We start from the raw sequence: 27,058 nt of genomic DNA, 5'->3' as shown, positions 1-27,058 counted from the left end.
ATAGAGCACAAGCAGGGGGAGCAGCAGGCAGAGGAAGAAGCAGGCTCCCTGCCAAGCAAGGAGCCCGATGCGGGACTCGATCCCAGGATGCTGGGATCATGACCCCAGCCCAAAGCAGCCACTTAACCGACTGAGCCACCCAGGCATCCCTCTTCCAGTTGTTTTTGCACACAATTTATATACTCAATTTCACCATGATCTTTTTTTCTTTAATAGTATTTTTCTTGTATCAGAATCTTATTTGCCAAGCCCCACTCTTCTAATACAAAAAAAAAAAGATTTATCAATTCTATGAAACCTTCCTTTTCCAACTTCACTAAAAGTTTTATTGATAAAATGGTACTTTAAAGTGTTTCTGTTGTTCTCCTTCCTTGTTCTCTGAATATTTACCGAATTAAATAACTATCATATTATCTACTTTTTGGTCCAGTGCTCAATTTTATACTCATTATTAAGTCCACACTCATTATTTCATAATTAATCTGTGGATTAGCTTGTTTTTAAACTCTATGTCTAAAAAAACTAAAATTAAAAACAAAACAAAACTTTATGTCTACTTGATTCATAGTCTTTTCAAATGAAAGTAAGGTCACAGGTACTTATAAGTTAGGCTTCTGTTCTAATAATTTTGTCACTTTAACACTAACTTTACTTTCTCAAATAGTACCATCACATAACCATATACACTGGACAGTATGTATTAAGAGATCTACAGAGTCACTGTTAACGTTCTTCATGCAGTCTTTCTTAAAGAAACCCCAGTAAATTATTTTTCAAATTGTTCTAAAACTTTCTATTAATGTATCAATGCATGCCCTACTTCTTGGAATAATTCTATGGTCTTTATATTAGATACTGTTGTGGTTCCTCAGAGTAGAAAAATAACTGGTTAATAAATTGAGTCCCTACCAAAGTGTAAGACTATAATGTGTCCACTGAATAATGTTTTACAGTTTTAAAACTTGAAAGAAATTTAGGTTATCTAAACAAGGTAATGGTGACTATTTATAGCCTAAGCAATATTTGGTTGGATAGACCTCAATCATGTTATAATCCTGGAGAGAGTAACTTTAATTCCTCTAGCTGGAGAAGGGTGTGCTAACTGATAAGAAGGTATGTGTATTATTTTAAGATCTAAATATATTTCTTGGGAGTGGAGTGGGTTAGCTACGATTTATTATACAAAATATTTTAAGAATAGGTCAAATCACCTGATCATAATTTATCCACCAAAAAACAAAAAAATTTTCAGTTAGTGCCTATGAACTGGTATCACTTGATAAAGGAACATATTGTATGTGGGAATATACTTACTGGGATGTAACGTTGGGACATGTTGTCCAAGTCTGTCATCTTTTAGCATGTGTAGCAATGTTGTTTTTCCTGCATTATCCAATCCAAGAAATACCAATTTACCGGTTTTCTTATATAATCCTGTAGAGTAAGAGCTACAATTAGTCAAAATTCTGACATAAGATTATCCTAACAAAAAACTTGAAATAAAAGTATAATATAACATTTATAGTTTAGTTATTTGGATACTTTTCTTAATTACTCTAGATTTTTTTTTTATAAAGAGACACCTATTAACCTTTTGAACTTGTAAGATTTTATAAACTGGCTTGAATAAGCCTGAATTTCTAGTCTACTTTTAGTTTTGAAGAGCTATTCTAAATCCGTCATGATTTGCAAATTCAGGTCATTTTTTTTTTTTTTTAAGATTGTATTCATTCATTTGACAAAGCGCGTAGAGAGAGCACAAGCAGAGGGAGCAACAGGCAGAGGGATCCTACCAGGATCACGGGATCATGACCTGAGCTGAAGGCAGATGCTCAACCGACTGAGCCGTGCAGGTGCCCCTCAGATCATTTTAAAACTAAAACTCTGTCCCAGTCACTGAATGTATTACCTAACCTTGTCTCAATACCACAATGCTGATTCCCTTGACAATTCAGGGATAAATATCAACGTCCTCTACTAGAAAAACAATCGTAACATACTTGACATCATGTATTTATGAAGCTGGACCAAAAAGAAAAATTAAAGAGATTTTTCACGGATGAAAATAAAATAAGCACTTCTGTTAGTAGTGAGTTTTTTCAGTAAAAAGTTTAGGACACTGTCAAATTTCCCTGAGAATACAGTTAAACTATTCACAGGATTGCATAAAACTAAAGCAACGACAACAAAAAAACTAAGCACATAATTTTAGATGTATTAACCAGTAATGATAGAGGAAGTGATAGGAAAAAGAGTATTGACCAATTTGTAAGAGACTGGTATTTACTGTGAAATTCAAAATTGAGCTTTATATTTTTTAAAGGCTTTTTTTTTCAGAGCAGTTTTAGGTTTACAACAAAACTGACAGGATGGTACAGAGATTTCCAATATACCCCATCTCCACACATATACAGCCTCCCCCCTTATCAACATCACTCACCAAAATGGTACATTTTTTTTGTGTGTGCAGATATTAGAGGGCATGCCAATATTTATTCTTTTTTTTTTTAATGATTTTTTTATTTTATTATGTTAGTCACCATACAGTACATCCCCGGTTTCCGATGTAAAGTTCGATGATTCATTAGTTGCGTATAACACCCAGTGCACCATGCAATACGTGCCCTCCTTACTACCCATCACCGGTCTATCCCATTCCCCCACCCCCCTCCCCTCTGAGGCCCTGTTTGTTTCTCAAGTCCATAGTCTCTCATGTTTCATTCCCCCTTCTGATTACCCCCCTTTCTTTATCCCTTTCTTCCCCTACTGATCATTCTAGTTCTTATGTTCCATAGATGAGAGAAATCATATGATAGTTGTCTTTCTCTGCTTGACTTATTTCACTTAGCATTATCTCCTCCAGTGCCGTCCATGTTGCAGCAAATGTTGAGAATTCGTTCTTTCTGATAGCTGAGTAATATTCCATTGTATATGTGGACCACAACTTCTTAATCCAGTCATCTGTTGAAGGGCATCTCGGCTCCTTCCACGATTTAGCTATTGTGGACAATGCTGCTATGTACATTGGGGTGCATATGGCCCTTCTCTTCACTATGTCTGTATCTTTGGGGTAAACACCCAGTAGTGCAATGGCTGGGTCATAGGGTAGCTCAATTTTTAACTTTTTAAGGGACCTCCACACTGTTTTCCAGAGTGGCTGTTCCAACTTGCATTCCCACCAACAATGTAGGAGGGATCCCCTTTCTCCACATCCTCTCCAACAATTGTTGTTTCTTGCCTTGTCTATTTTTGCCATTCTAACTGGCGTAAGGTGGTATCTCAGTGTGGTTTTGATTTGAATTTCCCTGATGGCTAATGATTTTGAACATTTTTTCATGTGTCTGTTAGCCCAAAATGGTACATTTTTAACCAACGATGAGCCTACACTGATACATCATAATCACCCAGAGTTACCTTAAGACTCACTCTTAGTGTTGTATATTCTGTATTTTGACAAACATATATCCATCATTATAATATCATACAAGGTATTTTCACTGCCCTAAAAATCCTATATGCTCTGCCTGTTCATCCCACCCTACCCGCATTGCCTGGCAACCACTCATCTTTTTATTGTCTCCATATTTCTGCCTTTTTGTCTTGCCAGAATGTCATATAGTTGTAATCAGACAGTATGTAGATTTCTGAGGTTGGCTTCTTTCACTTAGTAATATACATTTTAGCTTCCTCCATGTCTTTTCATGGCTTGATAGCTCATTTCTTTTTAGTGCTAATACTTCATTGTCTAGATGAACCAGTTTATTTCTCCATTCACCTACTGAAGGGTATTCTTGGTTGTTTCCAAGTTTTGCCAATTATAAACGAAGCTGCTATAAAACATCCGTGTGCAGGTTCACGTGTAGACCTAAGTTTTCAACTCCTGTGGGTAAATACCAAGGAGCACAACTGCTGGATTGTATAGTAAGAGTATGTCTAGTTTTGTAGGAAATCACCCAATCTTCCAAAGTATCTGTACCATTTTGCATTCCCAGCAGTGAATAAAAGTTCTTGCTGCTCCACACCCTTGTCAGCATCTGGTGTTGTCAATGCCCAGCTTTTAAACATTCTAACAGTTATGTGGTAATATTGAACTTTATGTTTCATGTGTTTAATTGTCTAACACCCATGCAATTACATGAGCATGGGGACACAGCAGCAACTCCAAAATATATTTTATCAATAAATGAACTTTTAAAGACATTAGGCGTTGTAATTCAGGCTACCCATTTAATAAGTTCATGCCAAAATAACACCTAATTCTTTATCCACATGGAAGCTTAAGAAGTAAACTGAAGTCTGAATCTTTTGATAACCCCGTGACCAAGAGTTCTAATCCTAAGAGGAAAGACTGTCTTCCATTTTTACTTGAGCTGGGATATAACATTTCACATTTAATCATGAACTGTGACTAATAATTTTTTATACATTTCTATTTCTTTTTTAAAAAAGATTTTATTTATCTATTTGACAGAGAGCAAAAGCAGAGGGAGGGGCAGAGGGAGAGGGAGAAGCAGACTCCCTGCTGAGCAGGGAGCCCGATGTGGGGCTAGATCCCAGGACTCTCTGGAATCATGACCTGAGCTGAAGGCAGATACTTAACAGACCGAGCCACCCAGGCGCCCCAACATTTCTATGTCCTAAAATGTTTCTACATAGATTGTTTCTAACCAGTGCAGTCACAATCAATCTTACCATCCTTTTAAGTAGTAAAAGTGCACTGGATAAGATTGTAAAAGGAAGACCTAGAACATGTAAACTTCAGAGTGGGTCGGACTAAATCCTTATTTTGTGATAGGCACTGTTAAGCAAGCTGTTACACATTATTTAATCTTCAGAATAACTCTTTTAAGTAAACATTATTATCCTCTTTTTTACAGAGGGGAACAAAGGCTCAAAGTTAACTTGCTCAAATGCTGAAGTTAGATGTGACATTTGAAACCATGCCTGATGCCAAAGATTTGGTTCATTTCGTTTCTCTACACTGCCTCCTACTGTTAACCCTATTAACCTCCTGCTCCTGAGGCCATTTATTTTGCTTTTTCAACATTCAGCATAGATTAATTTTTATATAAACTGAGATATAGATACCAACCTGTTACAACCCAGGTTATCCCAGTAAAATGAAGTTTAAAATGCTTATTTCTGACCCAGTTGTTGCAAATATGTAACAAAATATTTCAGTCTGATAAAAATATTTAAGAATTCTTGAGGAGGTAATATAAAGAGATCTGATATTTGACCTGTAGTAGAGTGACAGTATAAAATGTGAGGAATTTTATTTTAAAAAGGAAAATCTTGGTTTTTAAAAATGTGCAAACATTGTGATCCAAATAAGAAATAAAAATAGACTGACAAAATTTGATCTTACATTTTTATTCTTTTAATACATAGTAGTCAAACAAAATGTGTATTTTCCAAACAAAATTTATTTGCTTTGTTAAAATTATGTTTGTGGAAAAAGAGCCACTTATATAGGAGATAGTAACTCATAAGTATGGTTGTGGCCAGTTAGGAATTATGTTGACAACTCTGTAATTACATGAAATGCTTCTCTTTGTTCGAGTTCAAGATGATGATTACATGGAGACTAAACTTAGAGCATGATTTGAAATAGGAGACCAGAAATATCTTCATTAATTACTATAATAATAAAATTGTCTATGTCGTAACATAAAAGTTAATCAAAAGCTTGTTTCACTGGAAAATGTGAGAAGTTAAGAGTATCAATAAGAGAATGAGATGCTAAGATTTTTCCTCTTTAAAATCTATAAAAAGAGGAAAATCACTAGTCAGAATTGCTGGGTAAACATGTCTCATTTAGCAGATTATACGCTGCCAGTTATGATATACAAAACACTTTACAGAACGTGCATTTTATAGTAACAAAAATAATGCACGAATTCCTGTGAAGATTAAATGAGATAAAGTATCTAAAGCACTTAGGTAAATTGGCTAATCAAAGGTGGCTATTCCTATAAATAATATTCCTATCAACAACCTTAAGGGGTAGGAATTATTTTTAATTTACAGATAAGGAAACTAAGGTTAAGGTGGAGAAAGTAATTTGCCCAAGATTATATATTTTATAAGGGATACGATGAGTAACTCAACACGTTTTTATGATTTTAAAGCCCCCTGTCCAAAATAAAAACAACAACAACAGCAACAAAAATAAAGCTCACATTCGGAACTACTGGGTTATATATAAAGAGGCATTAGACAAATAAGCACTTTTATTTAAGTAGGATTAAATGGGATAACAATAGGGAACAAAGAACCAACATACCTAAAAATTGTAGCACACTGCTGAAACCACTGTAAATCCAGTCAAATATGAAGGACATATCCAAATCTTATAGGGTCTGGAAAAAAAGTGTTTCAAATTCAGTAGTCAACATTTAACAACAACATTAAACACAAACTCTGAGTAAATAATCCTACAACAAACTTCCTATAAGGAGTTAGCCATTCTTATCTAGGGTGATCTAATCTGATATATACTGATATATAAAAAACAAAATGCCATTAAAATACAAACTAGTGGGGTGCCTGGCTGGGTTAATTGGTAGAACACTTAACTCTGTCTCAGGGTTGTGATTTCAAGCCCCATGCTCAGTGTAGAGCTTACTTTTAAAAAAAAAGTCGGGGGGGGGGACACCTGGGTGGCTCAGTCGGTTAAGCGTCTGCCTTCAGAGTTGGGTCATGATCCCAGGATCCTGGGATCAAGACCCACATTGGGGGGCGCCTGAGGGGCGCAGTCGTTAAGCGTCTGCCTTCGGCTCAGGGCGTGATCCCAGCGTTCTGGGATCGAGCTCCTCAGCTAGGAGCCTGCTTCTTCTTCTCCCACTCCCCCTACTTGTGTTCCCTCTCTCGCTGGCTGTCTCTGTCAAATAAATAAATAAAATCTTAAAGAAAAAAAAAAAGACCCACATTGGGCTCCTTGCTCATCAGGGAGCCTGCTTCTCCCTCTGCCTGCTTCTCTCCCTGCTTGTACCCTCTCTCTGACAAATACATTAATAAAATCTTAAAAAAAAAAAAAGTACAAGGCCTTTTTCCATTTTTCAAAAACAAACCAAAAATCTGTTTTAATTAAAAAAAAAAAAAAAAAAACCTCACTAGAAACAATTATTTGCCAATCAGAGTGGCAAACACGAAAATAAACTGTAACAGCCAGAACTGGAAAAGATGCGGTAAGAGAGGCGGTTAGTGGCAGTATAAATTGGTGCACATCTTTTTAATAACTAATTCAGCAGTAATACATATGTTATACTGTTTGACCCAAGAATTCTACTTTATTTATTTATTGAAGGTCGGCTCCACGCCCAGCATGGAGCCCAATGTGGGGCTTTAACTCACAACCCCAAAATCAACACCTGAGCTTAGATGAAGAGTCGGAGGCTTAACCAACTGACCACCCAGACACCCCTCAAGAATTCTACTTTTAGAAATTGTCCTAAATATGGACAATCTTTATGTATAAAGATGTGCATCAAAACATTATATAAGAAGAAATTTGGAAATAATCTATATTCAACAGTTAGTTAAATGAAGTACATACGATCTGTGACATAGGTACCAAAACCTGAGAGTGGGGGAAGGAAGAGCAAGGAGAAAGAGACTTAAAAAGGACATTTATAATAATGAAATAAGTTTCTGAGTCTGATTATATCTATGTGGAGTAAAAACCCTCCTTCTGTTACTTCTGGTCTTTTGTAGCAAATGGTACCAGGTGGTAAGTTTCTGGGTCTGTCATCTTTCTGCATTTTTCAAATTTTAATCATATTCAATGTTAAAAAATGTTTTTTTAAATCACAGTAGAAAATGCAGAGTATAGTTCCGTTTAGCATTTACTTGACATGTGCTTGATAACTAATACAGCTAATGTGGAAAGAGGAGGAAAAAAAGCCTGGAGAAATGAAAGATCACATATACAAAAATACATCTTCAAATCAACAAAGTTCATTTTCTATTTTTTGAAAATTTATTTATTTGGCAGAGCGAGAGACAACAAGCAGCGGGAGCAGCAGAGGGAGAGGGAGAAACAGGCTCCCCAATGAGCAGGGAGCCTGATGCGGGGCTCGAGCCAAAAGCAGACGCTTAACTGACTGAGCTACCCAGGTGCCCCAACAAACTTCATTTTCTAGAGCTAAACAAAACCCAGGCCCAAAACTTGGGCCAAGTCCAAACAATTTGAAAGCTTCTTCTGTCTTTGACATTTTTTAGACAAAGTGTGACACACAACACTGCTTTCTTTACCTCTCAGTCAGTGGGCTGCCAACCCTGATCCAGACAGGCCCACCAAACTCAGAACTGCTAGAGGATAAGGTGTTAAGAGATTACACTGCCTTGAAAGTGAGAGACAAAAGAGACACCTACCTTCAGTTCCCTGGAACTGAGGAGATCCCCTGAATCCAGGCGATAGCCTCTCCCCTCTTCCATCCCCTTACTTGAACTCACAAGAACCAGTCCATTCCTAACTGAGAGTGACTCACAAATTATGAAATTTCATGTGTCAGTAGCACAAGAATGAGAACTAGAAGAGCCACATATATATATAAAAATCCAGGGACGCCTGGGTGGCCCAGTCCGTTAAGTGTCTGCCTTAGGCTCAGGTCATGATTCCCATGATTCCCCAGGGTCCTGGGATGGAGTCCCACACTGGGCTCCTTGCTCAGTGGGGAGCCTGCTTCTCCCTCTGCCTGCTGTTCCCCCTGCTTGTGCACAAGCTCTCTTTCTCTCTTTCTGACATAATTAATAAATAAAATGTTTAAAAACAAAACTCTCTCCCTTTGCCCCTCACCACTGCTCGCTTGCTCTCTCTCTCAAATAAATAAGTAAATCTTAAAAAAAAAAAATCCAGCACCTTAGGAGTTCTTATTTTACTCAAGGTGAAAATTATATCTCATTCTATTATTCTAGGTCATGTAGAAATTGAAACTTGTAGGCACAGAAAATACATACAAGTGGCTTATCTTTTCTGAAGATTTTTCGGTAAGATTTATGTTTTTCAAATAGAATCATAATTTTTACTGTAGGGAATCAAAGCAGTGGTGTATTGAGACATTTTATTTAAATCAATAATGATTACCAAGTTCATATTATGTCTAAGGTCCCCATGGGGGATACAAATATTGATGATAAACATGGCTCTTTCTCTTGAAGAGGTTATAGTCTAGAGAGAAATTAGCTACATAAATGTAATTCAGCTGAAAAATGTTAAACCTGAAGAGGGTATTATCTAGGATGGTAACAACTTACCCTGTAGAAGTTCAAAACTTATACAAACACAAAGAAAAAACCTGCCTATATTATAAATCATAAGCTATTAGGGGATTAATAATCATGACAGTGTAAAATGAGAATAAAAAGAAGTAATGCAGTAGGAAGGAGTATGTTATGCTCACAAATGTACTTTATGCTCTTTTTGAAAAAGAGAAAACCAGTCCTCCTTATCTCTATATCCAGAGTCCTATTTCCATAGTTCTACAGAGGCAACAAGTTGTAGCTAAGGAAAGGTTTCTTGGATGATGTTCAGCCTAAATCTTAAACATTAAATAAGAGTTTCCTAAGTGGTTGTTATACTACGTGCAGAGGTGTGAAACTAAGTGGGGACAGCAAAAAGGTACTGTGAAATGATGGGACATGTCAGGGGGCTGCAAATTTAGCGTCAATCAATAGGTGATCACAAGTAAGGCGTAAGTCAGAGTGAGAAACAAATCTAAGACTAAATTTAGGCGTTTGGTCTTCATGCTTGCTACCTATAACATAGGGACGTAAGAAACCATACCGAATCAGTCTTTCAATTTAATAAAGCAAAGCTAACCAGAAATAGCAGCTACCCCTATGAGCATTATGATTTGTCTTAAGGTTAAGAACAAGAGCTATGGAGCCAGGACTTTACCACTGACTTTAGGCAAGTTACTTCAATTTCCTTACCTGTAAACTGGGGATAATAGTAGCTACCTGAGATGGTTCTGAAGATTAAATCCATTACTACACACAAAGCACTTAGCTTCTGGCATGGAGGAAGCATTAAGCGTTAGCTGCTCTTATTTCGTCTACCATGTGGCCCACAGGACTAGGCACTTTGTGGATGTCACCACTAAACACCCCATCAACCTTTCAAAGTAAATGTATTATTATTTTTAAGTAGGCTCCATGCCCAATGTGGGACTTGAACTCAGGACCCTGAGATCAAGAGTTACATACTCTATTGACTGGGCCCCAAAGTAAATTACTGTTCCCATTTTACATTAGAAGAAATTGAAGTTACAAATAGCTTAAACTCAAGTATTAGGGATTGGCACATCCAAGTTCCAAACATGGGTGTTCCTGACTTCCAGGTCCGTTCCCTTTCTCTCTCTCTTTTTTTAAAGATTTTATTTATTTATTCAACAGAGATAGAGACAGCCAGCTAGAGAGGGAACACAACCAGCGGGAGTGGGAGAGGAAGAAGCAGGCTCATAGCGGAGGAGCCTGATGTGGGGCTTGATCCCATAACGCCGGGATCACACCCTGAGCCGAAGGCAGACGCTCAACCGCTGTGCCACCCAGGTGCCCCCGTTCCCTTTCTCTTATACTGCAGTGGCTTTATAACAAAGTTTTAAAGGCTTAAATTTGTTTAAATGGTTACATACCATTTTTTAAATCACTCCAGCTTATGACTCTGACATATAATTCCTCCTTCTCCCTCATATCCCACATCTAGTTAGTTATTCCCCAGCTCTAGCAATTTCTGCAGTCTCAAGCTTTCTTTGATTCCTACAGGAACCAGTTAGTGAAGAACCTCAAATCACATTCCCAAACTATCATCTTAACCTCAAATTTTGTTTGTACAAGTCTGTACACATCCTCCAGAGTGGCTTCATCAAAATGTCGTCTTAGACTTGACCTGTTGCATGATCAGGGTGACTGTTAACTCCCAGTTTGCTGGGGACAGTCTCAGCAAAGTTATCTCAGTACAATTATTAATAGTTCTTCCTTTCACTCTCAACAGCATCCTGATTAGGTGTGAAATTATATGGCCACCCTATACCTGGAGGTCTATGAGCTGAGAAATGATTCAAACTCCTCGTCCAGTATTCCAGAATTTCCACTATTTTTGGTTACCTTTACAAGCTTAAATCTTCTCTACTTGTAGCTTTCCTGTGTCAAAGTAAACCAGTTGCCCTTCACTGCCAGTGACCTATACTTTATCACCTTAAAACCTCTGCCCATTCTTCTTCCCAACCAACAAATGAATTTGTCCCACCAATTCTCCTAAAGGCCTCCTGCCTCAAGCACCAGCCAAATGCTATGGAAGAAAAGAGTTTTCACTTGAGATGGTCTTTAAGGAACAGATTGGAAGAACCAACAAAACCCAGCAAGGATAGAAGAGGGGCACCTGGGTGGCTCAGTCAGTTAAGCGTCTGCTTGTGGCTCAGGTCATGATCGCGCGGTCCTGGGATGGAGCCCTGTGTCAGGCTCCCTGCTCAGAGGGGAATCTGCTTCTGCCCATCCTTCAGCCCTTTCACCCGCTTGTGTGAAAAGTCTCTTGTTCACTCTCTCAAATAAATCTTAAAAAAAAAAAACAAAAAAACCTAGGAGAGACGATGGCAAAAGTAGAAAGAAGTTAGCCCCCCATGAAGTACTACTGCAGAGATGTCACAGCTTGCTTTGTGAGGAGACAACCTCTGAGAGCGTGAGCAGCCCACAGCAGAGCGGAAGTCCAGGAGATCCCAGTACTTAAAGCACAGCAGAACCAGGTCTCCAGGAGTCATTAACTGTGTGACCTTGGAACAAGCTACAGTTTCTTTTGCAAACTCTCCCAGGGTGTTGTAAAGATCAAATGAGATAAAATGCACAAAATAAGTAGGACAGAAGGTCAATAGCTGGAGGCAGTAAGGAAAGATTTCCTCTTTCAAAGAGTGTGAAATGGAAGGACAGAAGTGGGATTTTCTTAAGGAAGGGTAAGTACTCTGGTAAGAAGGAGCTAGGGAAAGAGAGAGGTTAAAGACGAGAGAAAGGGAAAGAGGGAATTAAGCAAAAGGGGCAAAGTCTCAAGAGGAGCCAGGGCTGAGAGCACATCTCGTCCTCTAAGAGTAGAAGGAAGGCGGGCCAGGGAACATACAAGGGAAGTAGCAGGAATCAGACTCCAAAAGTGAAGGGGTACAGAGAATTTTCTGAGGAGCAGAGTGAGGATTCGAATAGCTACTGTGGGGAAAAGATCAAATTAAAAGACTGCTAAAAAGAGCCAAGGGCTTGGCTGGGGCTAAAAAACATTCACAGCACTGCCCATCTGCATGGATTTCCAACCTCCCCCCTTCCCTGCCACCCTCACCTCCCAGCGAGGATCAGCTTTACAGAACATGGAGTGAAGAGGGATTAGCAACTGAAAAAAGACAAGGGGAACAGGAATTTGAGAGTACTAGTGAGAGACTGAAGCGATATGATCAAAAGTTTAGGCTGCGTGAATAAAGGCATAAAGGCAGCTAGTATATGGGGATAAACTGGGGAGCAAAGGCAGGCTTCTCACAGAAGAGAACTAAGAGAACAGAGGAAAAAATCTCTGGTCAAAAAGCAACTGTATACATATTCATACTAAAAGTGAAAGATGGAGCAGAACTGTGTCAGCAAACTGGAGAGGAATGTGGGGTTCAAAAATTCAAGAGGATCAGGTCTGGGTGGTGGCAAGTTCCAAGGCCTGGCTCTGGCACAGACAGATAAAAGAAACTAGAGTGAAAGAAAGGGGAAGCCACGCTGTATGGTATACTGTCCATGCAGACAGCAGGATCACCTGGAAGAGCAGAGGCTAGAAAGAACAAGATTGTGAATCAAGTGACAAAGTCCTCATTGAAGGGGTGCCTGGCTGGTTCAGTCAGTGGAGTGTCTGTGACTCTTGACCTCAGGGTCATGATTTCGAACCCCACACACTGGGGTCAGAGTTTACTAAAAAAAAAAAAAAAAAAAGTCCTCACTGAAGATAATTGTTAATAGGTGAAAGCTATGAGACTGACAGAGTGTGGTAAAGCCTTGAAGGAAAAACGATTTTTTTGCATAAAGATGATCCAAATTTGCTCCCTAGAGAAATGATATATTAACATATATGGGGAAACTCTGCTTTAGAAGATAATGAGATATTTATATTTCTATAAAGTTGTGGTTTGTGAGAACTGTAAAACCAGGTAGGAAGCATTAGTCATTTTAAAGTAGAAATAAAAATGCCCACTTTAGAATAAAAGTTACTTAGCCACAAACAGACACCTGAGCCCTGAGAACATGTTACACAACACCATGAACACACTATTAGACATGTGAAGAGCAAAGGTCAAGAATAAGGAAACATATACAAGTCAGCAGATTTATTTATTGCATGAACAACAAACAGGAAAAGTGCCTATGCAGATTAGAAAAGTAATCTACTCCAGTAACATGAAAATCAGTACAAAAGAGTAGAATGGAGGCGAACCTCTCAGATTACAGGTAACTGCTTAAAGCCTTTTCCCATTAAACTTCCATGAATGATTCCATTTACATGAAACGTCCTGAACATGTAAGTTCTCAGACTAAGTTAGTGGTTGTCAGACAAGGGAGGCAAGGGGAAACTGGGAGTGACTGCTAATAGGTACTGGGTTTCTTTTTGGGTGATGAAAATGCCCTGGAATAGACAGTGGTGATGGTTGCATAACACTGTGAATATACTAAAAACACTGAATTGTATACTTTGAGGATAAATTTTATGGTATGTGAATTATCTTTCAATGAAGCTATTATTAAAAAAAATAATAAAAGTGCCAATGGTCTAAAAAGGCAAATATAACACCATTACAGAAACAATATATATTAACTTTGGGAAGCAAAGGATGGTAGAGCTATGGTGAAAATGAGTACCTATCCTAGAATTTTAAAAATCTGGATTTAATATGCATCTTTTGAAATACTATTCTTTCATTCTGGGAAAGCCAATCTTTCTGAGCTCCGGTTTCTTCTACCTATAATAGGAATACTATCTGCCTCACAGAGTTTTAAGAATGATTAATTATGATAATGGACCTGAAAACATTTTGAATACTACACAACGTAAAGTGGCATTAACTTATTCTGACTAAATTAACTGAAATTCAAAACACAAACTTTATTTTTAACGATTTTTTTTAAGTAATCTCTATACCCAGCGTGCAGTTTGAATTCAAAACCATGAGATCAAGAGTTGTACGCTCTACCAACTAAACCAGATGCCTCTTCAAAAGCACAAACTCTAAATGTCAATTTTCAAGTTAATTTCAATATTAACAAGAATATTGAAAATTTTCAGTATTTTAATATGAAAAAATTTTTTAGAGAGAGATGGGGAGAGAGAAAGAGGGAAGGGCAGAGGGAGAAAGAGAGAGAGAATCTTAAGCAAGCTCCATGCCTAGAGCTGAGCCCGACTTAGGGCTCTATCTCACAACCCTGAGATCATGACCTGAGCAGAAATCAAGAGTAAGCCACTTATCCGACTGGGCCACCCAGGCGCCCCAATATGAAGTTTTTTAATATTTTTCATGAATGACTTCACTTTAAATATTAACAACATTGTCATTGACCTTCACCAGAAAAGGTAGTAGAATAGTTTCCTTCAACTCTGGGTAAAGATATTTACTAGAAAATACTAATCATAATTTTCTACCCAACTTTATCAGGTTTATGATGAAAACGTATAAATTCCATAAGGTCAGTAAACTACCTGTAAGCTAATTTAGAAATTATGCACACTTCGGGGAGCCTGGGTGGCACAGCGGTTAAGCGTCTGCCTTCGGCTCAAGGCGTGATCCCGGCGATCTGGGATCGAGCCCCACATCAGGCTCTTCTGCTGTGAGCCTGCTTCTTCCTCTCCCACTCCCCCTGCTTGTGTTCCCTCTCTCGCTGGCTGTCTATCTCTGTCGAATAAATAAATAAAATCTTAAAAAAAAAAAAAGAAATTATGCACACTTCTCTTTCAAATTCAAATAGTACTAGAAATATAAGACCAAATTCTGCTTGACCATGTTTTACAGAATTTCAGCAAGATGCTGTGCATTACCAAGGATGGAAAGTAATAATGTTAAAGTTTCAAGACAGTGCTGACCTTATAAATATTCTCCCCCAAAATTCTTAGATTTTCGTTCTGTTGCCTTTAAAGTTTTGAAACGGTGATGCAAATACAAAACTCAAGAAAACATTCTATGATTGAATGCATAGCAATCATAGTAATGGAATTAGACCTTTGGGTTCATGTAACCAACAAAAAGTGCAAACTCAAGTTTCCTTTGGGGAAAAGTGACACTCAATTGAAAGGTTAAATCTGTGACAAATATAAATAGGATTTTTTTATGAGTTAGAGAAGGGGGAAAGAGCGCTATATTATGAGTAAAGTTGTTTGTGAGTCTGAGTAATGAACTTACCTATACTGAATTAAGAAAATGAAAATTGATAATAAGCAGTGACAAATTCAATCCTTAAAATACTTTTTTTTAAAAGCCCTAACATGGGGCTTAAACTTATGATCCCAAGATCAAGAGTAGCATGCCCCACCAACTGAGCCAGCCAGGCGCCCCCTTAAAATACTCTTAATTGAAATTGTTCTAAAAGCTATACACAGGCACCTGGGTGGCTCAGTCAGTTGAGCGTCTGCCTTTGGCTCAGGTCATGATGCTGGGGTCTTGGGATCGAGCCCCATGTCAGGCTCCCTGCTCAGTGGGGAGTCTGGTTCTCCCTCTTCCTCTGACCCTCCCCCTGCTTGTGCTCTCTCTCACTCCCTCTCAAATAAATACAATAAAATCTTAAAAAAAAAAAAGTTATACACAAGAAAGAGAAAGTTTTCTTATTCTTTTTTTTTTCCTCCAAATTTTTATTTAAATTCTAGTTAGTTAACATACGGAGCATACTGGTTTCAGGAAAAGAATTCAGTGGCTCATCACTTACAAAAGAAATTTTTCTTTTTTTTTTTTATAACATTTTATTTATTATTTATTTGACAGAGAGAGTGAGAGAGCATAAGCAGAGGGAAGAGCAGAGGGAGAGGGAGAAGCAGGCTTGCCACCAATAAGAGAGCCCAACGCCAGGCTTGATCCCAGGACTCTGGGATCATGACCTGACCTGAAGGCAGACGCTTAACCATCTGCGCCACCCAGGTGCCCCGCAAAAGAAATTTTTCAAACGCATGATTTTAAAGGTGTTTGCTTAGTAATGTTTTGCAGAGAAATCATTTAAATGATTATCAACCAAGTATTCTCAAAGAGGGTGGAGAAATAATTACTACAGAATTCTGATTTATAAAGTTCAAATAATGTGGCAGTGATTTTCATTTCTAATAGCCTAATCTTTTGTCTCAATTCCTTCTTGAAGTGCAAGGAAAGGACAGTTAAAATGTACTTTTTTCAACTGCTAATCTTTGTAATTACTAACAATGCTTCTCTAATATTTCTAAAATAAAGTCAAAACATTCCTTTTCTGCAAACTCAGAAAATGCCACTGAACTATAAGATTAGTTTTTAAAGTTCCAAATATTTTGGTAATGAATATAAATCCTCAAAACAGTATACACATTGCTTTGCTATGTCAGCACCACTAATTATTAACAAATTATAAATGTTTCCTTATTCCTCATCTGTAAAATAGGGGTGATACCATTACCTTCCTTAATGAACTGTTGTGCGAATGGCTATCACCTCACACATAGGAGACAGTCAGTAAATGTCTCCTTTTCTTTCATACTCTTCCCCCCCCGCCCCGTTTTATTTATTTGAGAGAGCGTGCGCCCGCACAAGCCACGGCGAGAGGCAGGGGAAGAAGAGGGAGCCCACGCGGGACTCGATTCCAGGACCCTGAGATCATGACCTGAGCCAAAGGCAGACGCTTAAGGGACTGAGCCACCCAGGCGCCCCTTCTTTCATACTCTTAACTGGTATTTTAACACAGAACCTACGATATTCTTCAGAGTAAGATACGTGGTAATACTGAGCTTGACCGATAAATATGCAAATAATATCAGGTTTAATTTTTCAAATTAAAAGGATTCCCTCACCTCGTTTTGCCTAACGTACCAAATACCTTACGTTCCTAATAAGTTTGGTCCTTTGGGCCAATGAGGTTAGAGTTTCAGCTGCTGTCAAAACAAATGTCTATGTAGTTCAAAAATCCTGGAACAATTTCTAAATCATTACAGTTTCCCCCCAACAGTTTATCTTTTCTCCCACTCAGCTGGGACTTGAGCTATGGCCAAACGTTAACTTCTACTAGCAAGGAAGCTCACTTTGCCGCCACACTAATTGGGAGAACTGAAAACTCCACGTCACAGGGTCTGGAGCTGTCAATGATCCCCGCCGCCTTCGGCTGACCAGGTGAGGAAACTGAGGCTCAGGGGAAGGAAGGGCTTATCTGCGGCTTATAGTCAGATCTTTCTTTCCTGAAATGACACCGTTTGACAGCAGCAGGTGTACTATCTAGAGGACTCTAAGAGCGACCACAGAGCAGGACAAGAACGCGTTCTCCTTAGTGCCGCCTGACTCCGGAGAGGAAAACAGGGTCCCCTTTCTCGCCTGGCCACAATCAAGGGCCCCTGTGGGCCCAGGCCCGAAAAGTGCACCTTCCCTGGGATCCACAGCTGCCGCCTGCCGGTTCTACCGGGAGAAGAGGTCGCCACTCACCTGCGAAAGGAGAGATCGCAATTCCTCACCTGGCGTCCGCCCTACACCCTTCTACTTCGAACTGCAAAGCGCGATGGCTGCCGAGGTCCCAGCTCCCCGCAGCTCCTTCCGGGCCGGGGGGTGCTTCCCTCCCGATGGTCCGCAGGGCCACAGTTCCACAAGCCGAAAGTTCCGCCTCCTCGCGGTTCCGCCGCCAATCCCCAGACCGAGCGCGCCTGCTGGCTGGAGCCAGCCTTCCCGCAACCTGGGCTCCCGTCCGCCCGAAAGGTCTTCAGGGCCCCGAGGGCCTAGGCAGAGAAGGAAACGCGGGTCTGTAGCTTGGGAAAACTATCCGTGACAAACGTTTTTAAAAATACATTTTAAAAAAATATGTATTTTTAAAGTACACCTGTTTCTTGAATTCACGAGTAACTTACAAAACGTAATTATGCGCCAGATGATGGGTTGGATGCTAGGTTTTGAGCTTTAAACAAGACTGTCTTGAGTCTACTATTCTTTGCTAATGGATTAACGTTACCTTCCTTAAATGTGTTTAGTGTAAGTACGATGCTCTCAAGATTGCTCTCAAGCCAGGTTTCTAGGTCATAGGGACAGAAGGAGGAGCTGTTTGGGGGTTAACGAATGGGTTTTCAATGCAAAAAAACCCTGTAACTTGCTCTGCTGGATCTCCTCCTTTCTGCTGCACCCTCAGGAAATGCCTTAGCCCATGTGTCTTCGCTTCACATTTGCCATTTCTTCTGCCAGAACAAATTTTCTAAACCTCTCCTCTCCACCTTCTTACGCCATATATACTCTTCAGGTCTCAGCAGATAGACGTCGCTCATCAAAACCTCCGTCCCAGGAGTGCATGGGTGGTCAGTCCGTTAAGCTTCCCACTCTTGATTTCGGCTCAGGTCATAATCTCAGGGTCTTGCGATCCAGCCCCACTTAGGGTTCCATGCTTAGTGGGGAGTCTGCTTGAGATTCTCTCCCTCCCTCTTCCCCTCTAGGCTTCCTAAATAAATTCTTTTCTTTTCTTTTCTTTTCTTTTCTTTTCTTTTCTTTTCTTTTCTCTTCTCTTCTTTTCTCTTCTCTTCTCTTCTCTTCTCTTCTCTTCTCTTCTCTTCTTCTTTTCTTTCTTTCAAAAAAACCAACAACAAACCTCCCTCCCAGACTTGGTTTTTCCAGCAACGGTACAATTAGCCTATTATCATTCAAGTTACCTTATGATTGTCCAAGTAAGTATGTGATTATTTGTGTAGAGTCTCCCCCAACAGACATTCTGTAAGCTTCCTGAGGTCAGGAATTATATCTGCCTTTTCCTCTCTTGATCCTGTTTTCAGAGCTTGGCATACGATAGGTGCTCAATACGTATGAGCAAGTGATCCATTCATAAATGAAAGACTCCTAGGTACATTTTTTTGAAGATTTATCTGGCAGAGAGACAGCAAGAGAGCACAAGCAGGGACCCCAATGTGGGGCTCGATCCCAGGACCCCGGGATCCTGACCTGTGCCGAAGGCAGATGCTTAACTGATTGAGCCACCCAGGCACCCCTCCTAGGTACATTTTTTGTCCTGGAGGGATTGAAGAATTTCCCTAGAGTCCATTGATCTGAGTTAGAGGAACTTGTTTTTCCAGTCTGAGTTCCCCTCTACTCTCCTTCCCACTTACCTACTCTTGAATCCAGTTTGATTTGTTAAAATTTATAAAAGGAAATCTCATTTAAAATGGAGTCAGGAAGGGCACCTGAGTAGCTCAGTTGGTTAAGTGTCTGCCTTTGGCTCAGGTCATGATCCCAGGGTTTGAGACTGAGGCCTGAGTAGGGCTTCTTGTTCCCTGGGGAGCCTGCTTCTTCCTCTCCTTCTGCCTGCTGCTCCCCCTGCTTGTGCTGTCTGTCAGATAAATAAAATCATAAAGGAAGGAAGGAAGGAAAAGGAAGGAAGGGAAGAAAGAAGGAAGGAAGGAAGAAGGGAAGGAAGGAAGGAAGGAAGGAAGGAAGGAAGGAAGGAAGGAAGGAAGTCGGGAGGAGTGCCCGGCTGGCTCAGTCCATGGAGAACGGGCTCTTGGTCTTGGGATCATGAGTTGGAGCCTGATGTTGGGTATAGAGACTACTTAAATAAACAAATCTTATATATATATATATTATATAATATATATATATATATAATATATATATAATATATATATAATATATATATAATATATATAATATATATATATATATATATAATATATATATATATATATATAAAAGTAAAATGGAGTCAGGTGCCAGAAGTAGGAGCTCTTATACCCCACCACTCTTCCTCCATTGCAGACCCCAACAGGAAGAGACTTACCTTGCATTCCCCATAGGAAAAAGACTATATTTTACTACCGTAGCAGGAGGAAAGAATTTCTTTGTCCAGCAACAGCTCAGCCAATGAGAGACTGTCACCACTCAGCCAATGAAAAGCCACTACACTTAGAGCTCCCAGTTTATTCCAATGGATGTTTTGTTTATAACAAAGGCCTCTCAATTTAGCCATTCCTTTATAAAGCAAGGTCCTCTCCTTTGCTCTCCAGACTTGCAGAGCCCTAGTTTGTGTGTCTGGAAATGCAATTCTCTGCTATTTCAGAATAAACTTTTTTTTTTTCCCCAGTAAGATACCCGACAGTTTTATTTTTAAGGTTAACAATTTTTTTTTTAATTGTAGAAAGAGCATGCAAGCGGGGAGGGGAAAAGGGAAAAGGAGAGAGAGAATTCCAAGCAGGCTCCACACTCAGAGTGGAGCCCAACATGGGGCTCCATCCCATGACCCTGAAATCAAGACCCGAGCAGAAATCAACAGTTTGATGCTCAACCCACTGAACCACCCCGGTGCCCCTAAGGTTAACCGGTTTAACAAACGCTTTTAAGTAGTCAAAGTCACTTCACTGGACTCCTCAAAATTATAGCTCTTATCCTGGATAGACTTTCTTTCCTGATATTGCTGGCATTTTAGTTAGCCCTAAAAAATCTAAACTCCCGGTTTCAACAAATTGTAAAATGGCTAGGAATGGGGGGTTGTGACAATAAGCAAGACATAGTGTCTTTACTCAAGGAGCTTTCAGTGTGGCAGGGAAATGTGTTAAGTCACACATAACTCTCAAAGAAGGTAGGGGGAGAGAGGATAATAATGTACGAAATGGTGGTGGTGGTGAGGGAGTGAAGAGGCTGGTGATGCTAGTGTTTGAGGAGAGTCTTAAAGGCTACATAGCATATTTCCCCCCCCCATTCTTTTGTCATAAAAGTAATACATATTAATTGTAAAAAGTTTTGGAAAATCCAGAAAAATACCTCATGCAAACAAAAATCACCCCCAATCTCACCTCACAGATAAAACCACTTTTATTAGATTTTAATCATACCATACATGGTTTTATAAAACATTTAAAATTCAGGGGGCGCCTGGGTGGCTCAGTCGTTAAGCATCTGCCTTTGGCTCGGGGCGTGATCCCGGCGTTGTGGGATCGAGCCCCACATCAGGCTCCTCCGCTAGGAGCCTGCTTCTTCCTCTCCCACTCCCCCTGCTTGTGTTCCCTCTCTCGCTGGCTGTCTCTATCTCTGTCAAATAAATAAATAAAATCTTTAAAAAAGAAAAAACATTTAAAATTCAAAACATTTATTACAGATACTTTACCATGTAATTAAGTATTCTAAATTCTGAATTTTAATGGATGCATTTTTAATTGAATATAATAGATAAGAGCACAACCTCTAGCCACAGACCTATGCTTCTAACATCACTAGCCACTTAGAGTTCCTATGTAGGTAAAATGGGGATTAATATCCAGAAGGGATGACATAAGAGAGAATAACCTACAGAAAGGGACAGAGATGGGAAAAGCACCAGGCAAGTATTATGACTTGATTGGGTAGATTTGGGCTGGACTCTTGGGGACCTTGGCTCCCAAACTATGGAGCCTTTTGAGGGTTTCTAGTACAGCAGGATCATGTTCAGTGTTGTTGTTGGAAGTTTGCTGGCAGCAGTGTGTGGGTTGTATTGGAACAGCTTGACTGAAAATCCAGATCAGGAATGAGGCTACTCCAATCATGCAGGTGAGTGGTAACATAGGCCTGGGTTGGGTCAGTGCGAACAGAGAAATACGGAGTGGTATGTGAGAAGCTGTAAACATTGGAACCTATAAGATGTCATGATTGATGGCATGTTAGTAGCAAAAATAAAGGAGATATCAAAGTCCAAAATTTTAACTTGGATTACTTCTATTTCCACTATAACAACCTCACTGCAGATTACTGGCATCTCTGGCCTGGTTTACTGCAAGAATTCCATTCTTCTCCCTGCAATCAATTATCATCACAGATGTTGGATTTTTTTTAAGTAAGCTTTAGGCCCAACATGGGGCTCAAAGTCACGACCCCAAGATCAAGAGTTGCATCCTCCACCCACTGATCCAGCCAGGCACTCCAGATTTTTTAATTTTTAATTTTCTTTAAAGATTTTATTTATTTGAGAGAGAAAGAATGAATGAGAGAGAGAGAGAGAGATAGCAAGAGGGAGGGAGAAGCAGACACCCCACTGAGCAGAGAGCCTGATGTGGTACTCGATCCCGGGACCCTGGGATCATGACCTGAGCTGAAGGCAGACGCTTAACCAACTGAGCCACCCAGGTGCCCACCCACATTTTTAAAAATGCATTCATCTTAAAGCATGAATTGGATCAAATTACTCCCCTCTTTACAATTCTTCAACTGCTTCCCATGGCCTATAAACTCCTTACAATCCCTTACAACACTCTTATTGCTCCAGCCCCCTCTACTTCTCCTATCTTACCTCTTGCTTTCTGCCTTGTTCACCACAGCAAGCTCATTCCTGCCTCTGCATTTTGTAGGTGCTGCTCTGTTTGGCCAGAGCCCTGCTTCTTCCCATTTTCTCTCTTTGTATAACTAGCTTTCTCATCCTTTGGATCACACCTTAAATGTCACCTCTTGTCCTGACCATCCTAACCAGATCAGGCTCCTACTCTGTCTTAGTACCAATACTTCAATAGCACTGACCAAATTTTAAACTTAAAAAAATATATTTATATACATTTTTCTTTTCTGTTTCCTCCACTGTAAAATGCACAGTAGGAAGAGAACTTGTCTGTCCTGTTCTGTTTTTGCTTGGTGTTTAGCAAGTACCTGGCATATGGAAGCCACTTAATATTTGTTAAATAAATTAATTAATCAACAAATGAAGGAGGTGGTGAGGTCATTCAGCAGAGAGTCTGATGAAAAAGATGGGTTTTTGAGGGGAAGTTCCATCTCAGATCTCTGATACTCTGATACTCCAGGCAGATGGGGCCTGACCAGTTACACTATTAGGTCTGTATCAGATGGGACACAATGTAGCATAATAGTTAAGAACCTAAAAGAATTAGGGGTGCCTGGGTGGCTCAGTCATTAAGTGTCTGCCTTCGGCTCAGGGCATGATCCCAGGGTCCTGGGATTGAGCCCCGCATCGGGCTCCTCCACTGGGAGCCTGCTTCTTCCTCTCCCACTTCCCCTGCTTGTGTTCCCTCTCTTGCTGGCTGTCTCTCTCTCTGTCAAATAAATAAATAAAATCTTAAAAAAAAAAAGAACCTAAAAGAATTAAAGATGACATAATTTACAAACAAGTGCTAGTCATGTGGTTTAGGCTATACTTGAAATATGAACTTGTAGTAGTGAATTGATGAGGGGCAAAATAGAAGATGGGAAAAGATGACACTTTAAATTCATTCATTCAAAAACATTTAACGAACACCTGTTAAAGGTGAGGCCCCAAGTCAAGTGCTGAGAATACAGATGTGAAAAGGACACATCCTTGGTCTCTACTCTCTGATGGTCTAAACAATAAGACATATATGAAATCAAAAAAATTACCTTAGAGTGGGCAGGATATGTATAGAATTTTATTCCACTGAAGAAAGGTAAACATAGCCCCAAGTATTTAACAATGATGATAAGTGCCATGAAAAAAAAAATAAGATAAGAGGGTTAGAGTGAGAAGGGAGGGTGTGCTATTGTATGGGGTGTGCAGAGAAGGAGTCAACAATAAGTTAACATGAATAAAGGCTGAAGGGGTGAGAGATTGAGTCACATGTATTTTGGGGAAGAGCATTAGAGGGAATCGAAACAAGTGTAAAAGGCAGGCTTGTGGTTGGGTAGCTAGAGAAATAGCAAGTGTTTGTGCAGTGTAGTGAGTGAGAGAGAGTGTGAAAGATGGGATTTGCAGGCTTGGTGTGAGATGAGTGCTCTTGTGATGTAGCTTTGGAGCTACTGACTTTAGACACAGATGTCCTGCCAAAGGCAAATGAGGCTAAAGGAACTGTTCTTAAAATGGAGTCACAAGAGTTTCAGAACAAACCTGTTGTTTGTAATTGAAACCATTTTTTGGTTTGTTTTTAAATAGAACACATTTTTAAATAATCGAAGGACCTAAAATAATTCCCCCTATTCTGAAAAGTAAACAGAATTGTTCCTGTTTATCAGCTGACAATTCAGCAGTGATGAGTAGGCAGGCAAAGGGGCCCTAGTGTGTGAGCCTGAGTCCACTTCTGCATGTCAGCAAATTTTATTAGGAATGCCTGTCTAAGAACTAGGATGATCAGTAGGGGAAGAAAGGGATAAAGAAAGGGGGGGTAATCAGAAGGGGGAATGAAACATGAGAGACTATGGACTATGAGAAACAAACTGAGGACTTCAGAGGGGAGGGGGGTGGGGGAATGGGATAGACCGGTGATGGGTAGTGAGGAGGGCACGTATTGCATGGTGCACTGGGTGTTATACACAACTAATGAATCATCGAGCCTTGCATCGGAAACCGGGGATGGACTGTATGGTGACTAACATAATATAATAAAAAATCATTAAAAAAAAAAAAAGGAATGCCTGTCTACCTCTTTGGGTCTAAAATAAAATAATCAACTTCAATGGAATGTTTTTTGTATAGTGCTGTCTCCTTGCTGAGGCTCTGGAGTGTCAGTTATTTTTTTGTTTGTTTATCATCTTAAATAGGGTTGAAGGCTTTGAAAATAATGTGCAGAAAATCTGATATATACACAGATGAAGGGTGTATCTGTGGCAGAAGGGTCCTGTTGTTCTGGAAAACAAGGATAAAAGGTAGATTGTATTATTGACATCAGTTTCGAAAAGCATATGGTACTATAGGATGGATACAGGCAGTTAACTAAAAAAAAAATCAATACCCTTAACAACTGTTAATAGCATTAATAATTTTTCCTTGATATTCATGTAGTCACACTTTAAGAAGTCAGAGAAGGATTTGACAACGTGTGGATGACACTTAAAAAGAAAATTACCTTTTTAACTATGCTGTCTCACCTCAATTCCTTAAACTTAACTTCCTATTGTCCCTGAGGGTGGGTAGATGACAAACGCTGTTTTTCTCCTCAATATTTTTTTAAGATTCTATTTATTTGTTTGAGAGAGAAAGAGTGCGCGCGCGTGTGCATGAAGGGGGGGCGGGGAGGGGCAGAGGAGAAGCAGACTTCCCACTGAGCAGGGAGCCCCGTGCTGGACTCAATTGCAATGCCCTGGGACCCTGGGATCACGACCTGAGCCGAAATCAGACACTTAACTGACTGAGCCACCCAGGCATCCCTCTCCTCAATATTTTAAAACTATGTTGGAAATGTAAAAAACATCTGAAAAGAGTTAACCATAGTTTTTTGGGGAATAATAACACGATGGTGGGGGGATTTTAGAAAAAGCAGTATTTACTAACTAGATATTATGTTTATTTAACCTTATTTAACCAACCATGATTTATGTTTTAAAATGGCTAATCTTATTAGCCCCCCTCAACACACAGATACTGCTTAAACAGAACAAAGTCCAAAGAAAGCTTGATTTAACCAAATCAAACTCCTGTGCCAAGGTCAATAAACCAATTAAAGAGTTGCATTTAAAAAAAAGAAAAAGAAAAAGAAAAAAATTAAACTACCGCATATTTGAGACCAGGTCTAAGCATTTGGCCCTTTGAAGAGTGACAGTGATTTTGTCTGACCTCAGGAAGGTACAGTTTCTCTCTGAGGTCTGTTTTCTTTTTAAAACATTGAGAGGCTTGTGTTTCTTATATTTTTAAGTGTTCTTGGGATATATGATTTGGGATTTTGTTATAGGGAAACAGTTTGACTAAAAGTATCATCTTCATCCTAAAGAAACCTTTGTACTTGTATCTTGTGCAAAGGAGTTTAATTGCTTAACTCCATACAGGGCAAATATGTTCTTAGTAAGGTTCTGAGGCAAATGATAAAAATAGAGTTAGGATAAAATTTAACCCTTAGTTATTTGAATGCTTACTGTTTCCTTTTTAGGTCTGACACAGTGGTTTAACTCTTACTCTAATGATTATGTAATATAACATTGTACAATATAAATACAAAATTTCATAGCAGGCATTTGATATTCAATGAATTAAGTAATATCTACTTCACCCTCACTGGTTGCAAAATACTTGGCATGACATTTCTTTTTTTTTTTTTTTAAAGATTTGTTTATTTGAGAGAGAGCGAGAGAACGCAAGTAGGGAGGAGGGGCAGGTGGAGAAGGAGAAGTAGACTTCCCCCCAATGCAGGCTCGATACCAGGACCACGAAATCATGACCTGAGCTGAAGGCAGCTGCTTAACCGACTGAGCCACCCAGGCGCCCCTGGCATGACATTTTAATCAACAGAACAAATCTGTAGTTAAAGAAGAGCTTTGTCATCAGCTCAGGGCAGGAAAAACCTAGGTAGAATGAAGGTAGCTACAATGGTTAAGGAGATCATCAATTAATTGTATTATCCTATCACTCTGGTTTCTACCTCCCCTTGGCCTCAGAACTAAAAAAAAAAAAAAAAAAAAGTCGACTTGGGGAAAAAAGAAAAAAGTCGACTTGCCCAGAAAGGAAGTTTGAATGTTTTATCTTACTGTAAACTCCTAGAAGAGGAACTAAAACTGCCATTTAAACCTGCTGTTCAATGTGATGTTAGTAAACTTTCGCGTGACTATGTTATGAATCAGCGAGTTTCAAAATTAAAATTAGTTGTGAGTCGTCAGGTCAAAAAAAAAAGGCTTCCTCGATTTGATTACACTTTTAACACATGTACATAATTACTCCCTTAAAAAAAAACTCCCTTACAATTTACACCTGGAATATGATGATGAAATGTGAAATGAAATACTGCGATGAATAGTCATCAGTTCAGCTATCAGAGGTATAGTCTCAATAGAGGACGATGACGTCTGTTGTATCAGGTAATCTTCACAAACGCCAGGGTAGGAACTGTCAGTCCCACCCCTCGAAAGTGGCTACTGAAGCCCTGCCTGCCCTCAGATTCTGGCCCTGCCCGCGAGATGACGTTCACTACGACGGGGATTTCCGTAGCAGTGACACACGCCACTTCCGGCCGACGGTGAGA

The 27,058-nt window shown here is 39.6% G+C and overlaps 1 protein-coding gene across 2 annotated transcripts in view; it reads right to left on the bottom strand.

Moving 5' to 3' along the window:
• SAR1B (secretion associated Ras related GTPase 1B) overlaps positions 1-17,790 on the bottom strand; it is a 29,573-nt gene extending 11,783 nt beyond the window's left edge. Inside the window, exons 1-3 of one of the 2 annotated variants that reach the window (XM_045794668.2) lie at positions 17,646-17,790; positions 6,287-6,362; positions 1,315-1,434 (exon numbers count right to left, since the gene is read on the bottom strand). In XM_045794668.2, coding sequence (XP_045650624.1) covers positions 1,315-1,434; positions 6,287-6,344 — 178 coding nt within the window. In that variant the 5' untranslated portion in view covers positions 6,345-6,362; positions 17,646-17,790. The remainder of the gene's footprint in view (positions 1-1,314; positions 1,435-6,286; positions 6,363-17,645) is intronic. The other variant, XM_045794669.2, reaches the window with a different exon arrangement.
• Positions 17,791-27,058: the final 9,268 nt, after the last annotated feature.

This window comes from Ursus americanus, chromosome 5, assembly GCF_024610735.1.
Source record: "Ursus americanus isolate L20-20 chromosome 5, mUrsAme1.1.p, whole genome shotgun sequence".
Taxonomy (NCBI): domain Eukaryota; kingdom Metazoa; phylum Chordata; class Mammalia; order Carnivora; family Ursidae; genus Ursus; species Ursus americanus.
This window is presented reverse-complemented; position numbering and strand designations above follow the sequence as displayed.